Source organism: Danio rerio, chromosome 23 (assembly GCF_049306965.1).
Source record: "Danio rerio strain Tuebingen ecotype United States chromosome 23, GRCz12tu, whole genome shotgun sequence".
Classification (NCBI taxonomy): Eukaryota; Metazoa; Chordata; class Actinopteri; order Cypriniformes; family Danionidae; genus Danio; species Danio rerio.
This window is the reverse complement of record NC_133198.1, coordinates 107,501-125,964: the sequence shown is the minus strand read 5'-3', so window position 1 is coordinate 125,964 and position 18,464 is coordinate 107,501. Positions and strand designations below refer to the sequence as shown.

Here is an 18,464-nt window from a genome sequence, read left to right as displayed (position 1 = left end):
TGTTTTATATTTTTTATATTAAATTTTTTAAATAAATAAATAAATGTTTATTAGATTTTTTTACTTAGATTTTATTATTTTTATATTTTGTTTTATTTTTTTATATATTTTATTTTTTAAATAAAAGAATAAATGTATTAATTAATTAATTTATGTATTTTAGTTTTAATATTAAAATATATATAATATATAATATTAATTTTAATATTTTATTTTTTTTATTTTATTAATGAACAAATAAGCAAATGTATTTTTATTTTTCATTTTACTATTTTTTATATTTTGTTATTTATTTTTTATATTTTATATACATTTTTAAATAAATAAATAAATAATTTTATTATTTAATTTAATTATTTTATTTTAATTCATATATTATTTCTTTTTTAATAAATAAATAAATGTATTAATTAATTAATTGAATAATTTTTTATTTAATTATTTTATTAATTTTTAAATTTTATTTTATTATTTTATTTTTCAAAAGATCACCATTTGTAATTCTGATTTTTGCATCTCAATTAACATTTCTCATAATTAATTAAACAAAAACAATTATTTAACTAAATAAATTTATTCGTACTGATTTATGGTATGTCTTCAGTTTTTTTGTCTATTTGTCTATTTTATGACACAGTCTGACATCTACAGTGCTCGTCTTTGTTTAATCGATCCATTATCAAAGCAGAGATTGGTTCCTTCATTGTAAAACCCACAAACCCCGTTAATATCAGCGCCGCTCACTGCTGTTGCTGTCCCCATTTGTGTTGAGTTAATCTGAGTTAAATTAGGTGTGGACAGGCTGATCTCTCAGAACTGAACACACTGCCATTCCCAAACAGCAGTCTGGCATTGAGGGAAACACTGCGCCGCTGCTGAACGGGAATCTCACACTGAGAAAGTGCTCTGCTTATCCATCCTGTACACACACACACACACACACACACACACACACACACACTCTGCTCATCCGTCTTCTCGTTGACAGGAATACACACACTCTGTGGATCTGCAGATGCTCAAGTATTTGCGAGCAGCTATAAATGTAAGAATAGCGCGCACACACACACACACACACACACACACACACACACACACACACACACACACACACACAGAGCAGAGACGTGTTTTACAGCTTGTAGAAAAGGCAATGATAGAGCTCTTTTAGATGCACTAAACATTATTGGCTATATTTACTCAGAAATGCAAGGAAATTTAGATTTTAAAAGGATTGAGGACTGATTCACGCTGAGCGCTGCACATAGAGAGAGAGGAGCGCCTGTACAGCACTGAATCCAGCAGGAGCAATGGAGGAATATCAGCACAGAGTGAAAGATGCACGATGAAGAAAAACAAGAGCGATGGCCAGATTAGCAGCGAGAGCATGTGAATGCGGTCAAATGCGTCTAAAATTGGAGATCCTGTCTTGCACAAGGTCGATTTAGCAACAGTAAAATAGAGAGCGAGAACTGCAGGCCTATTTGTGTCAACTTACCTCACAGCCGCTATCACAAGTGTGCCTCGCCTCAACCGACATGCACTGCAGAAACGGCAGGCTTGAGTCTCGCTTACAGGCCGGATATCTACAAACTCTGAAATCAAGAGCATTTACTGAACATGTTATAAATACAGAGCTGTTTCCAGAAATAATGAAGAGAGATTCTCCTGAACACACGCAGAACCATCTGACAATGGAGGAAGAGAAGAGTCTAATGTTGGAAAACGAGACTCTTCCACTAATGTCAGATTAGTGTGCGTGTGTTCAGGAGAAACGCTCCTCGTGTTGTTATTCCAAGCTTAGTTGGCTAATGATGGATTTCGGAAACGCACCCCTGAACATCTGCAGGCCAAAGATTCAAACTCCAGATCATTCAGGATCTTTCTAAAAGCATGTCATGAAACCAACTCTGTAAACCGCATCAGTGTTTAGAGGTGATTCCCTAAATAAAAGCCTTTTCCCATGTCAGCACACACCACTGCTGCACAGCAAACACACCTCCTGAGACACGAGAGAGACTCTCCTCTTCCTCCATCATCAGGGTATTCTGCTGTCTTTAATGAGAAGCTCTCTTTATCCTGACTCATTATTGCTGAACACAGCACGAGATGTTTGTCTAGTCTAGAAAATGCTTCTTGATTTAGGAATATTGAGATATTTGGACCGGACTGAAGTAACAGCATGCTGAATGTGTGTGTGCAGTGTGAGCACATCATCTGCTTCTCTAAAGTGTCTTGTTTTAGATAACTCCAGCACTAGCGTAACTCTCTACTCTTACACCATTTACACTACAGAGGGCCCTAGAACAGGGCTCACGCGTGTGATTTAGGGTGCATTGTAATGTCTATCCTGCTGACAGATGTGTTTGATCGTGCTGTAGTTTGTGAACGCGCAGCTCCACTGTGCCGGAAACCCCCCAAACCAGTGTGAGAACTTTATTCCAGTGCGTCAACAACACAGCCGACATGTTTGAGCCTAAAGGAAGCCTCGAGATGTATTAACGGCTATGCTAACTCCAAAGCCATGCTAGCCAGTGAGCATTTCTGCCTTAAAACACGAAGTGTAGTCTTGTACCGCAATAGAAACCGGCAGTAACAAAAATAGCCGCACACAAGAAGTCACGAACAGGAAATGAAGACAGCAAACAGGAAGAGTCTCGCTCACTCTTTTTGTCTCTCGCATGTGTGTGTGTGTGTGTGTGTGTGTGTAACCCAAACCCCTCTCCCTCTCACTGGTGTGTTTTTCACACACTGAAGCGTCTCCATGTTAGCGGGCGGCGTTAGCTTCAGTGTGTGTTTACGGGACGCCCCGGGCACCTGCAGTTAAACCTGTGAGCAGAGCAGAGCAGAGCAGAGCAGGCTGGCGTATGTGAAAGAGGATGTTGCTGCTGACTGCTGGAGAGCAACACTGTTGGCTAATTATAGTTCAGAGAGAGAGAATAGTGTTGCTCAAGAGCTCAGAGGCGCTCTGGATCCTCTGGCTATTAATATAATGGTGCAGTGTGTTGTTGGAGGAGGCCACGGCTGGAGCTGTAATCTGCAGTGTTTCCTCCGTCCAACAGGAAACCAAACAATCCAAACCCTTTCGCCAGCAGCCCAGGGGAGTCGCTGTGTGTGTGTGTGTGTGTGTGAGTGTGTGTGTGTGTGTGTGTGTGTGTGTGTGGCTAATTAAAATGGCTGAGGTCTCCTCTGTTGTTGATTAAACCTCCCCTTGTTTCTGTGTGTCGGCCTCTGGGGCCTCACACACTGATTTGCAGCACTTGTAGTGTGGGGAGTTATTAGACAGGCAGACAGAAAACACACACACACACACACACACACACACACATGCACTAAATGCAGTCGCCAGATGAACTGAATACGGATGCTTGTTTCTGCTCTGGATTTAAAAATAATCATAAAACAAAAGTATTTGTGACTTTTAATTTGTAAACTCAGATTTCTGAGAACAAAAACAACAGGCTTTATTAAGAGCAGAATTAAAAATACAATTAAATTGAACAGAAATGATTGTGAATTGTGAATTCTGAGAAAATATAAGCCTGTGCCAGTAAATGTAAAAAACAAACACAACAACAGTAAATAAGACTTTTAATTTTCTTCTTTTTTTTTTTTTTTTTTTGGTGTGAAATGTAAAACTCAGAATCTGGAGAGGAAAATAATAACATGATTTCAGCAGCAGAATAAAATCAATAAAATAAAACAAAAGTAACTGTGACTTTTAATTTGTTATTTTTTATTTTTACATACGAATAACAATTGTGAGATATAAACACAACTTTGATTGAAGAAATGGTACATGATAAAATGAAGAGAGAGAGAGAGAGAGAGAGAGAGAGAGAGAGAGAGAGAGAGAGAGAGAGAGATGCGGTCATAAACACGGAAGCTGCACTAGAATGAAATGAAATTAAATTAAATATAAAATAAAATAAAATAAAATCAATAAAATAGAAAATAAAAAATAAAACAAAATAATAAAATAAAATAAAATAAAATATACAATACAATAGAATAAGATAAAAAATAAAAAATAAAATAAAATAATTTAAAAAATAAAGAAAAGAAAAAAAAATAATAAAAAAAGATAAAATAAAATAAAATAAAACAGGCGATGTGATGGCGCAGTAGGTAGTGCTGTAGCCTAACAGCAAGAAGGTTGCTAGTTTGAGTCTCGGCTGGGTCAGTTGGTGTTCCTGTGTGGAGTTTGCATGTTCTCCCCGTGTTGGTGTGGGTTTCCTCCGGGTGCTCCGGTTTCCCCCACAGTCCAAACACATGCGCTATAGGGGAACTGATCAACTACACTGACCGTAGTGTATGCGTGTATGAGTGTGTGTGTGTGTGTGTGTGTGTGTGTGTGTGTGTGTGTGTGTGTGCATGACAGCCTGTCTTTCAAACATGGCTCTTATATAAATGTGTAAATTCCAGCATGTCAGTCCACCCTAAAGATCACGCATGAGGAAGCGTAAAGCATGCCGTCTCTCCTCCGCTGGATCAGCATCTCCTTCACTGCCTGTCATGAGCTGCTGTCATGAACCCTGTCTGAACACTGTACACCTGCTCATGTGATTAGCCTGTCATTACAGCATTCACTGTGTGCTTCTGCATTACTGTAAAGCTCAGCGACTTGCCTACAGTCCACTTATGATCTGATCAGAGTTAATGCACATCTGTGTGGAGCTGATGCTCTACAGTGCAGCACTGATGGACACGCTGCTGTACTCATCAATATTTCATGCCATATTTCAGTTTTGCATGTCTAATTCACCTCTTTAGATGGAAACACAGCGAGTGTCTACATTTGGCCGCATGAGTGCTGTGATGTGTCCTTGTGTTTTCCCACAGGTCTGTCTGCCAGCTCTGCAGGCATGAGTGATTGAGGAAATATTAATGACCGGCTTTGCTTAATTCCCATTGTTAATTGTTCTGGCAGACAATAGCGGAGCAGGTATGTTTGCGCAGAGGTGTTTTGCAGCTCGTGTTGCTGTTGAATGTTTAATCGGGGCTGTTCAGGGGTCATCAGACTGAGAACATGAGCCGCTGTGGAAACTTCAGGTCAGGACAGTGTGGCAATATAATACCCAGAATGCATTATACATCAGTTCCACACCAATTCAGTCCAGCGCACACGCAGGAGTGTTCATACCAGCATATAAACCTAACCTCACACAAACCTGTTGACTTATCAGAGCGTCAGAATGTGTTTCCAAGTGGACAAATGACTGCATCTAAACCCATTGATGAGCTCAATTAACATCAGTACCCATTAGAGTATGCATGAAATCCAGACTAGCCATGATGATGTTGCCAGATTTCTGCTGAACACTTCATCTGTGCAGGTCATCACGACTGAAACAGTATTGCTCTGTTAATCTTTCATGTTTGTGTTCAGTTCTCAGGTTAGGTCTGTCTGAGGTAGTGGGCGGGGCTAACATGATTAACCACACCCCTTCAGCTGTCACTTTTGACATCAATCAGAAATGAGGAGGAGTCTGTTAGGCTGTAATAACTCTGCATAAACCCTTTCCCCAGCTTTCTGAATGACACGCCTACTTTACTACATCCAATCAGCTCGCAGTAGACAAAATAAGCCACGCCCACTGTTTACTCATTTAATAATCCATTTCTCTGGGATCTGCAGCACATTATGGAAGAAAACAACAGACTGTAGATGCAGACTGTACTGTACTGAACTGCTTTGATAAGCTAACCTGAGGCAGAAACAGTCGTATGTATATCAGGTTATAATGCAGGTGTTATAATGAGGTGTTCTGATGTCAACACACAGCTGTGGTGTGACCAATTCTCCTCTGTGCCAGATCTGGCACGTTCCGTAAACGCTCAGTCTCCCTGTATGACATTTTCACAGCTGAAGAGTGCTTCAGAAAACAGGTTTATGAACATACCGAAGCATTCCCTTAGAGCTGAACCCTCACCCTAAACATGAAGAGTATGTTAAAGCACGCACGCACACACACACACACACACACACACACACACACGCACACACACACAAACACACACACACACACACACACTGAGTCATGTCAGAAACATTGTGCCAACACAGAGCTCATGTTGCCTGCCTGTCTCGTGTGTGTGTGTGTGTGTGTGTGTGTGTGTGTGTTCCTCTGTCGGTCGGTGTTTTCTGGATTTACACTCAGCAGGGCAGCTGAGTTTAGCAGAGTATAGGCACAGACACACTTTTAATGGCCAGACCGAGCGCTTTCTCTGAACTGTCCGGACATGATAAACTGTTCATGTTGAACATCTGACTCTATAAATCACTGATCTTCACTGTCTAATAGAGAGATATGATGTAAAGTGTGCTGTAGAATATGGAGATGTGTTTCACCACAGTATTCTCAGTGGAGTTGCTGCGCTCTCCTGACGCCGCTTGTGTTTGAACAGTCTTTCATCCTGACTGAATCAGCCGTCGGGAACCTTTTTTCAGCAAAGAGCCAGTTGTGAAATTTTCAGCAAATGCATTTTTTAAAGACTATTGGGGTTTTATTACCACTACATACACACATATTTATACTTGAACAATCAGATCATGTTTTTTATTTCAGCGCTGATGTTTACTGTGTTTTCTTTCCTTGTTATCTCAGTTGAGCTGTGACTGTTTATATAAGCATAACCATACATTATAAGTGGATATCTGCGCTTTAATTTTGAAGAGTGACACACACAGACAGTCAGTAAATATAAATCAGAGGTAAATAAATCAGACTTTCCCCTTCAGAGTCATTATTGTTTAGATACAGAGAGAATTATTAAGTTATAGAGAGAGAGAACACAGATCAACAGCTCTTGTTCATATTTCAGTATGCTTTCACTTCCATAATGGACATGAAGCACACATTTACAGGGATGAAGTATGATCAGACCCACTGCTGTTTCACTATTTTGTGATCGCTGAATCCAACACAAAAAAGTCCAAAAAAAGTCGCAATGTTTTCCACTCCTGCAAAAAACACTAAATAATCAGATAAAACACAAATAATCTCATAAAACATGCAACTGCAGAGCACATCATCAGATTATTTCAGTTTGCAGTTTTACATGACGTACGCCCCGTTTACACTGCCAGTTAAATGTGACCCAGTTCTGATTTCTTGCTCTTATGAAACTGATCAGATCTGTTCTTTGACCGTGTAAACAGGAAAAGGCATGCATTCAGATATTTAGAGATGGTTTCAGGCCTGTGGAAATAAATCAGATGTGTGATGATGTGACTGTCATGTAAACAGGCAGATCAGATGTATTGAGGCGTTCTGTTTTACTGATAATTAATGATTAATGATTGTGTCCATCATTAAACAGCGACAGTATGCATACAGTTTTAATAGAATATTGTTATATACATTTTTACTCACAAAATTGTCCGCAAATTTCTGCAAATTAAATGAGTCATTTTCATCGCACAAAATTACAAAAACAATGGTGAAAAACGATCCCGTCATTCTCTCCTCATACAGCCGTGTCCAGTACAAACCCGTAACACAGAGTTATAGAGCCTGCTTCACCAGTTCATCAGATCCTTTCGCTTTCTCACTACAATCGATCCGCTCCGGAGTGCATTTCAGTCCTCATTTAACCCTCATTCAGGCGATGTCAGACCGATGCGGATCAGAGCAGGATTGCTGGATTCACAAATGCCAGACGGACTGTGCTAACTGGCCTAATGAGACAGGGTCCAGAAACAAACGTCTGAAACACACATGAACTGTTCTCTGGAAACATTAAGAAATCTGTATTGCCACCAGACCCATGCACATTATTTATTGATGCCTTATGAAATGTGATTTTTGACTGTTTTGTACAGAAAGTATGCGTCCCGTCAGCCTGATGGGGTCATTACTGTACTTTATCAATGATAATGTAATGTCGTAATGCAGTATAAGTGTGTGCTACGCTTTTAGAGTTACACAAGCGGTGCTGGAGTCATTCATACTGCACCATCAGCCGTAACACCTCATCTTAGAGCACAACGTTTACTCACTCTCAGGTACAAAAGAAACTCCTCCGCACATGATCCGGGCGGTCATCGTGAGACACTACAGTTCTGAGAACAGGTTCAGTCACACAGAGAGCTAGAAGCTGACCGCTGCTCCTGATCTCCTGCTGTGTGTAGTTCAGTCAGTAATGCTCTACTGTAGTTTTCCAAACACACTGAATGTTTAACTTTTAGGCCCCAAAAACAGTTATAATCTGATCCAGTGGGCAAATCTGGCAGAATGGTGCTGTAATGAGTGTGATGGGGAATGTGTCATGATGAAGTGACGTTATGCCGGACACATTTCCATACCAAAGAGCTTGTCATGTATTACTATAAACAGACAGTCCATCCGGCCTTAAGCAAAGCAGGTTCCCAGATCACATCCAGTTACCAAAGCTGTGCATGTAAATGAAAGCGGATCAAGTGAACTCATTTGTGTATGTCTGCGCAAATCTGAAACGGCATCTCAATTTAGCGATAGTCAACAGAACAACTGAGCCACACGGAGAAACAAAGAGCTGCTTTCCCAACGCTTTAATGAACTTCATTGTGCATAAACTAACATTGAGGCCTTCACGCTCGAGGGAACTGATCAAGACCTGGCTAAGCTGGAAACAGACATGTCCAAGAGCATTAAAGAGCATCTAATACACAAAATGACTTTTACATGCGGGGTTTGACCCCAGTGTGTGTGTGTGTGTGTGTGTGTGTGTGTGTGTGTGTGTGTGTGTATCTCCAGCAGCGGTCTCTAATGCTGATCATGAGTTAATTGTGTTTGTTCTTGATGCAGAAACACTTTGATTGACATTCTCCTGCTGTACGTGTCATCAGAGGGGGAAAGCCCCGCCCACTAGTGCCCATCTCTCCATCTCATTAGCATAAACAGCAGCCCTGAGTGAGAAGCAGCCGTCTGTCCATTAGCCATTAGAGTGTTTGAGCTGCCACTATGCTGACATAGAGGTGTCTGTAGCTCCGCCCTCTTCTGAAAAGAGCACAATCTCATTTGCATTTAAAGCGACAGTCACCAAAACACCACAATCAGGATCAAAGCCTGCTAGGGTCAGCTTCAGAGAGCTGGAGAACATCATCTGTGTACTGTTCTCAGCTCAAACACACACACACACACACACACACACACACACACACACACACACACACACACACACACACACACACACTCTAGGCACAGCAGAGAGGCAGTTTACAGCTTGTATAAAGAATAGCTCTCTTTTAAATCAATAATCAATAAATCACTAAATGGTGAGCATTTAATGGCACAGTAACTCTGACATGACTGGGATGTGCACATGACACTGAAAAACAAGCATCTTCACTCATTTTGAAAAATTTTCATTTTGTAAATGAAAGGCTAGTAGCTAACACTTTAGTTTAATTAATGATGTTCACAGTTATCTCGTGCCTCATTGCTGGACTCATATGCAATCTGCACGTGTGGAAATCCACAGATTTCTGCTGATTATTTTAGCCGGTGAAGATATGTGCAATATATATTTATCCCCTTTCATATTCATTTCAGTGATGTTACTGACTAATATGCCGATGTTTATACTGTAGTGTGAAACATGTGCTGGATAAGTTGGCGGTTCATTCCGCTGTGGCGAGCCCTGATTAATAATGGACTAAGCCGAAAAGCAAATAATTGAATGAATGAATGAAAGTCTGGCCCTGGATGATCCTGATTGGTGCGTCTCCTCACGTGATGCTGGCCTGTGTTGGCAGCGTTCTGCGGCTGGATCTGACCGTGGGCTTCTTGAGTTTCTTTCTCAGGAGTGTCAGGTTTTCAGATCTCTCTCTCTGAAGCTCGGAGCGCTCGCACACACACTGAGAAGGCTTTCATCTGGCTGATCGGGGCAGATATAGATGCTGTAACAGAGGTCAGAGTGCTGACAGGAGAACACACACACCAGTCCGCTTTCTCAGGACCGTTATTACAGGAACATCGCAGGTTAAACACTCAGACCCCCACAGCTCCAGGCCCCCCTAACCTTAACCATGCCAGGGGTATTCAGCTCTGCTGAGTGTTTTTCTGAGTGTCAAGTAAGGCATTTGTATTGAATATGTGCTATATGTTCCAGTCATGTCTTCAATCCAGAGTGGCTTGACTTGAAATGAATATTCATGAGGCTGGTTTAATCGCTCGCTCGCCACACTTATAAAACCCAAATGAAAATCAAGCATCAGCAAGATTTCCACACGGCCGTGTTCACCGGCGGCCGGTCCACCAGCGTTTCTCTCTGCCTAAATGTGTGTTTGAGAACTTGAAATGCCACATTAGCTGCAGATCATCACAGCACAGGGAAGAAGAGACACTCAGAGCTCCATCTCCACTGATGCTGAACACAGCCTAAAGCTGCAGAGATACGGTATCTGCAGAGCCCATTACCCAGCTCTGTGTGTGTGTCTGTGTGTGTGTGTGTGTGTGTGTGTCACTCAGCACACTCTTAGGTGTGATGACAGAGCACACAGCAGTCAGGGCTTGTTCTTGATGTCTTGGCAGTGCACAGATGCTCTCACTCCTCTTATCTCGTGTCCTGCTCAGCGTTTAGGCTGTTTACAGCTGCTCTCTTCATGCCTTTCTCTGATCGCATAATTCATTTCCATTCACACTCCACCACATCAGTATGTTTACACTAAAACACCATACTCCTGATCAGCAAACCCTGCCCTGTATGTGTATTACGCTGGGTTACACCGCCTGAAGCATCAGACACACAGCATTTATTTCAGTCAGGTTACACTATATTCACAGCTCAGGCTCATTCAGATTATGTACCCCTGTATACATCTCTGGAGAGCGCTAAATATGTCCCAGGAGCTGCTGTTTTTGCAGTTTTTGTTTTCGTGAATCCACCAGAGGGCGCTGTGTGCACTTTTACAGATCTCAGATTTCTCTCACGAGTGCTTTTTACGCCTGCTGTTCTCACATAACTCCAGAACATATACACACAGACCTAAACCTCTAATCCTGACACACTGGAGCAGTGATCTGACTATAGCGGCTGCGGACTGCACATGGGCTGTACACGCATGAGCTGAGACGGACTCTACTGAACATCCAGAAGAACAACACTGCAGAAGAGCCGATCAGCAGTGGTCCATCCACAGGGAAACACTGCTCTCCTGTCTGAGTCCTGCTGTGATGGAGTTTGAGTGTGCGGTGCGTATGGAGAGAGAGAGTGTTTCTACAGGTGGTTTATCAAGCCCACTCACCTGTGTGAGGCACACTCAGAAACACACACTGCTTATAGAGATATGGAGTGATGGAGAGCAGGTCTGTGAGAGCAGGTGATAAACAGCAGTCACGTTACACACTCACACACTCTCACACACACTCACACACTCACACACTCACACACACACACACACACACACACACACACACACACACACACACACTCACACACACACACACACACACACACACCGCCCCCTATCATCACATCAAACGATGCCCACGCTGACCTTCTGACCCACATCAGCCACCGTACCGAATCAAGCCCTTCAGGAATCCAGCTGCTGAACTCTGGCCTGCCCTGAGGAAGCGGGATCAGCCCTGCCCTGCTGTCAGATGAACAGAGCCGACAACAGAGGCCATTGAAGACGTCTCAGCTAGAGAAGAAGAAGCAGCACAACAGCAGCGCCGCTACAGGCTCATTACACAGAATAACAGCAACACACACACACACACACACACACACACACACACACACTTTACACACACATGCACAAACACACACCCTCGACAATATAGAAAAACACACTCACACACACACATGCACAAACACACACACACACCCAACAACAGACTCTCACACACTCACAGTCCGGTGTGTTTTTGGAGTGTCTCAGGTTTGCTCACTCAGTATTGTTCTCCATTTCCCATTCTGACTCGCATCACTAGCCAGCAGACTGATTGACATTCTCCATTTGTAGGTGTCATCAGAGGGGGAAAGCCCCGCCCACTAGTGCCCATCTCCCCATCTCATTAGCATAAACAGCAGTGAGAAGCAGCCGTCTGTCCGTCATTAGAGTTTTAAGTCTGCCGCTATGCTGACACACAGGCATCTGTAGCTCCGCCCTCTTCTGAAAAGAGCTCAATCTCATTTGCATTTAAAGCAACAGTCACCAAAACACCATGATTAGGATCAAAGCCTGAAAGGGTGAGTGTTGTAAGCACAGTATGAACACAGGCTTCATTGATGATTCATTCAGTCGTGTTGGTAAAGTCACAGAGAGAACAGGAAGCTTTGATTGGAGAGTGATTATGACTTCCTCTATAGCGCAGCTCACACCTGATCACACCTGCAGGCTTTATTCTAGATCTGTTCAGGAGCTCGTCAGCATTTCACTATAACAACACACACACACACACACACACACACACACACATGGCTGGATAGGTCTTGTAAACTGGTTGTGCTGGTCCGACAGGTCCGGGTGTGCGGCGGGCGGGCGGGCGGGCGGGTGGCAGTGGGAGTGTGCTATACACTGGAACTGCTGCTTTATTTCTGTCTCACTGAGAAATGAACACACACACTGTCTCACACTACAGATGAACAGAGTCAGTGTTTCCCTTAATGTCTGTTCAACAGATTTCTTCAACACATCTCTAATCATGATGGTGTGTTCTGGAGACAATCCAACACTAATATTGCTGAAGGGGTGAATAATATTGAGCTTAACATGACTTTAACACTATTAAACACTGCTTTTATTCTAGCCCAAATAAAACACATCAGACTTTCTCCAGAAGAACAAACATTAGAGGAAACACTGTGAACAACTCCTCAATCTGAGAAACAGCATCTGGGGAATATTTGGAGAAGAATAAATGCTGTAGGGTGAATAATTCTGACTTCAGCTGTACTTAGCTGTAATGTTAATGAAACCTGGATTAGTGTTCATTACCGGTTCCACACTAGCATATTCAGTTCAACTCTATTTACATACACAGTTTAAACCAGCCATCGCTGAGCACACTGTAGACAATGCTGTGCTCCACACATCTGATGTGGCTGTGCTGTGTGTGCTGGAAGAGTTGGTGGAATTCTGCTGTGGAGACCACTGATAAATAAGGGAATAAGCTAAAGGAAAATAAATAAATAAATAAATAAATAAATAAATAAACGAATGAATGAATGAACGAACACTGTGGTACTGAAGAGGAAAGACCTGTGCTGGATGATCAAACAGTGTGAGCCAATCTGGCAACTTGTTGGATATTTGGGCTTTTGGCCAGTATATGACCACCTGGCAACCACTCACAGCAACAGCCTAGCGTAGTTATGCGCTAAAAACTCTTGAGCCACCTTAGCAACTGCCTTACTACAGCCTAGCATGGCACTGGCATGTTGAACACAGGCAAACAGCAGTTTAATGGCGGACATTACTGGAAAAACAGTGTACTTCTCATGTAGGAGAGATGTTGCTATGAGCTAGTCAAAGACTTCAGTCATGTGAAGGGGCATCTGCTGATGTGGATTACTGACAATGCAGAGATCCGGGCCCGTATTCATCAGACTTCTGAGAATTACTGTGCTCAGAACTGATCAGGAGCACAGAAAGTGCATGTGTTTGGACTCCACTTTTATTTTATAGTGCCCAGCCCTGATATCTATATTCATATTTATAATTATATTCATTATTTTCTGAATATAGTTACTTTCTATAAATATAGAGCACAGTGATCAGCTTTACCGCAGCTTTACCACAGTCATTTCTCACATTTCCCAACTGCAACCTGCAGCATTCTCACACCCATATACACACAGTCACTGTTTCCTGAGAAGCAGATTACACACACACACACACACACACACACACACACACACACACACACACACACACACACACACACGCGCGCGCACACACTCATGATCCAAAGTAATTGTGGATGTTGTGGTTGTTGTGTTGTTGTTGTTGTGTGTGTGTGTGTGTGTGTGTGTGTGTGTGTAATATACATATTCCACAAATAAATAACCTAAACAAGGTGGCTCAGTGGTGTCACACTGTGGCCTCACAGCACCTAAGACGCTGGTTTGAGTCTCGGCTGGGTCAGTTGGTGTTTCTGTGTGGAGTTTGCATGTTCTCCCCGTGTTGGTGTGGGTTTCCTCCGGGTGCTCCGGTTTCCCCCACAGTCCAAACACATGTGCTATAGGGGAACTGATCAACTACACTGGCCGTAGTGTATGAGTGTGTGTGGGTGTGTGTGTGTGTGTGTATGTGTGTGTGTGTGTGTGTGTGAGAGAGAATGAGTGTGTATGGGTGTTTCCCAGAGCTGGGTTGCAGCTGGAAGGGCATTCACTGCGTTAAACATATGCTGGAATAGTTGGTGGTTCATTCTGCTGTGGTGCCCCCTGATGAATAAAGGGACTGAGCTGAAGGAAGTAAATGTTTTCCTCATCAGTGTGCAGGGCAGACAGCTCTGTGTCTCTCAGTTGTTCCTGGTTTGTGTGAGCTCTGTCCTGGATCCGTGACTGAACACTGAGCCGAACACAGGGAATGAGCTGAGAACAGGAGGAGGAGAAGAAGAGCAGGAGGCGAGATGCTTCCTGGAGTGTGTGCGTGTGTGTGTGTGTAAGTGTGTGTGTGTGTGTGTAAGTGTGTGTGCGGGAGGAAAGCACTTCATGTTGAGAGTTCAGGAAAGCAAGAACCCGAAGCACGTTTGGCATCCAGAGCTGCTCTGCCAAGATGCTCCTCGTCTCCATTTCAGGATCCTAAACAGAGTGTGTGGAGATCCTGGAGTGTGTGCGAGTGTGTCAGGACACCCCTCAGTGTGTGTGTGTGTGTATGGATGTCTCCCAGTGATAGGTTGCTGGAATAGTTGTCGGTTCATTCCGCTGTGGTGATCTGTGATTAATGAAGGGACTAAGCAGAAAGGAAAATGAACTAAATGAAGTGCTTTGTCTTATTTTAAAGCTGAGCTGTTCTAGACAGCCCAGGTCACGAGGAACACAAAATAAAGCAGTCATAATAGGGCTCTGCCAGACCTCCTCTACCTGCATTAGATGAGGACAGCAGTGCAGACGAGTGCGTGAAGCATCGTTCCTCTGTTCGCTAATGCTGGAAGTTGCTCAAGCGCTGTTATTTTCCCAGTAAATCAGCAGATGACACACACGATAACACACACACTGTCATGCGATTATCTTGCGTTCAGATTCCTGCCGTCTGAACTCTGATCAGTCTAATGAGTCACTGAACCCATCACTGGAGGATTCAGAGAGGCTGAAGCAGCATTGGAGAGGCTCTGCAGCCCCATTATCTGCTGCGTATCCAGTCACGTGATCTGGAGAGGCTGAATTATCTGTGTTTAATATGAATGTGTTTGAGGAATGGGATTCTGGAGGAGTTTCCCCACTAATATTTCTGCATTAAATGAGCACTAAAGTATTTTATTATTTTTTTAAATGTGCTAAAACATATTGAAGATGGTTAATAGCTTAAATTTCATTTAAACTGAATTTTGATTATTAATTATCATTTTAAGGTCATAAATATATTCATGTTATAATTTATTTCATGTTTATACACTTCATGAAAAAGGACGTTTTTTCTAAGCTTTTGGAAACTAATGTTTTGTGTCTGTAAATATCAGTAAATATAATTTAGTTTTTATATTCATTTCAGCAATATTATTGAATAATATGCAAATGTTTATATGATAAATTAAATGATCTCTACTATTACTGGCATTGTGATTCTGAAATCAGCTGGTCACTAAATGCATTTGCCTTTTGATTTATTCAGGGTTTTTTTTGCAATCATTTCATTATTTATATTGATGGGATAATATATCAGCTTCTAAATCAATATTGAGTACTCAATATTGAATTATCAGTATTCAGTCATCAATATTGAGTTATCGGTTTCGAGTTATCACTATCAAGTTCTCAGCATTAAGTTATGGATATTTAGTTATTGGCATTGTGTTCTCAGTATCAAGTTATCATTAACGAGTTATCGGTATTGAGTTATCATTAACGAGTTATCTGTATTGAGTTATCGGTTTTGAGTTATTGGTATTGAGTTATCTGTATCGAGTTATCGGTATCGAGTTATGGATAAAGTTATTGCTGTTGAGTTATGGATATTGAGTTGTCAGTAGCGATTCTACATCATGCATTGTTAGTTTTTAGGCCTTTGATGAGGTTTTCATTTTGACAGTGTAAATATCTTAACACAAACGACAGCACTGACCAAAGTGTTAAATCAAATTAAATTATTAAATCAAATGAATATAGTTAAAATGCTTCGGTCAGTTCTCCTGCCACCTCAGTTGATCTCCTCTGATTGCTCTTCTTGATTTGATTATTATTGTATTTGTATTTGCTCTTGCGTAACACACATCAGCTCAGAGGTACACACTGTTCCTCACCGGCTGAGGTCATCGCTGAGTCATTTTCCAGGCTCCTGATTGGTCTGCTTCAGAGAAAAACTTTTTTTGCTCTGTGTCTTTGTGTCAGAGTAGCAGTGACAAAGCAGTCGCGCTTCACAAGAAGACAATAGCAAGTGTGTGCTCTGTGTGCCTAAGAGTGTGTGTGTGTTACCGTTTCTGAAGCAGCACACACTGATATATTCTGGAGAGACTTTACTGGGGAAACACTGCCTCAAACTCTCGCTTCAGATCCGAAATATGTCTTAAAGGCACAGTTCACCACACAAACATGATCATTTACTCTTCCTCAAGACGACACTGAAGATGATATTTAACTATAAATCTGTATGTGAGGGAGAGTTCACCCAGAAATGAACATGTGCTCATGCTCGAGTCTTTCCAAACCTTCATCAGTTTCTATCTCAGCTGAACACAAAAGAAGATATGCTGAAAACCTGTAACCACTGACTCCCATAGCAGGAAAAGCAAGCAAAGTCAATGGTTACAGGTGTCCAACATTCTTCAAAATATCTTCTTTTGTGTTGAAGAGATGAAAGAAACTCATGAAGGTTAGGAGCCCCTCGCGCGAGAGTAAATGTTGACATGTGGGTGAACTGCCCCTTTAGGTGTGCTCCGGTCAGCTCGGTCAGGTCTGCTGTTTGTGATGTCTGTTCCCGTCTGCATGATGTAAGGGTGAGGCGGCGCGTCCCATTGAGCCCTGGTGCCATGCAAATACTCTTAAAACAGCATGCAAATGATATGTAAATCAGCCGGGCGTATATGAGTGTGGAATGTGCCATGAGGAAAGCGCTGGAACATGCGCTGATACACACATCTCTACATCTCTGCCCTGCATCTTCCTCTGTCATCAGTGGAAATCAACCATCACTGATTTACACAACACGAGTTATGGAGTTATTGACTGATCAGTTCCACTGCTCAGCGTCAGTCCTAATCACACACTAGAGCTTTAAGAGCTGAAACTGAGCTGATGTAGTTCTGTTCTGTGTGTTTATTGTCATTAAATGTGTTTACTGCGTCTGTTGCCTCTTTTATTATTAGTGTGGACATTTCCTTGTGTTTTTAAATGTACGGTACATCATTTTTTGTTTATTAATCTTATTACAGTTAATTATTTTAAATTAGAAAGCACTACATTAATGAGATTTGAGTGTAAAATAACCAAGGCATTAGATGATGATCTGAATCATAGTGAACATTTGAGCATTGAAACAAACATTTCCAACACCCCAGCATCTGATCTGATGTGTTCCTTCATCCTAATGTAGTGTGTGTGTGTGTGTGTGTGTGTGTGTGTGTGTGTGTGTGTGTGTGTGTGTGTGTGTGTGTGTGTGTGTGTGTGTGTGTGTGTGTGTGTGTGTGTGTGTCTGTCTGCAGGCTCAGTGTGGTCCCCCGAGGGCCCCGTCCCCATGGACCTGCGTGTGGGAGAGCGTCTGCTGCGGCCGGGCTCGGGTTCAGACACGGCCTTCCTGTCCCCGCTGCACCCTCAGCTGCTGATCGGATACAACACACAGCACTGTTCCCAGTACAGCCAGCAGCAGCTGCAGCGCATACAGGTGCGTCACCACACACTGATCCCAGTACAGCACATCAGCCACACTCACAACAGTACCGTACATGAGCTAAACATCACACTGGTCCCGGTACTGTGTATGACCAGATACAGATGGGCTGTTCAGCTCCAGGCTGTGTGTGAGGCTCTTCCACTGTTCTGTGATCAGTCACACTGTCTCCTCTCCTCCTCACAGCAGTATAACATGGAGCAGCATCTCCAAGACCAGGAGCAGGCCAAACAGCAGCTCCAGCAGCTCAAACACAAGGACAAGAGTCAGCAGAGTGAGTCACGGATGCACACACACACGCGCACGCACACACACGCACACGTACACCCACACACACGCACGCACACGTACACACACGCACACACACACACGTACACGCACGCACACGCACGCACATGCACACACACGCACGCACGCACACACACGCACACACACACACACATGTAAATGATCCCTCTGAGGCCAAACACCTGAACAGTGAGGCAGG

General features: G+C 42.6%; 1 protein-coding gene across 8 annotated transcripts in view; it reads left to right on the top strand.

The window, feature by feature from the left end:
* hdac7a (histone deacetylase 7a) overlaps positions 1–18,464 on the top strand; it is a 99,215-nt gene that overhangs the window by 45,458 nt on the left and 35,293 nt on the right. For 4 of the 8 annotated variants that reach the window (XM_073939601.1, XM_073939600.1, XM_073939604.1 and 1 more), the window contains exons 3-4: positions 17,793–17,971; positions 18,167–18,251. In XM_073939601.1, coding sequence (XP_073795702.1) covers positions 17,793–17,971; positions 18,167–18,251 — 264 coding nt within the window. Of the gene's footprint in view, positions 1–17,792; positions 17,972–18,163; positions 18,252–18,464 lie in introns of all 8 variants that reach the window. The other 4 variants (XM_073939599.1, XM_073939603.1, XM_073939598.1 and 1 more) reach the window with 1 other exon arrangement.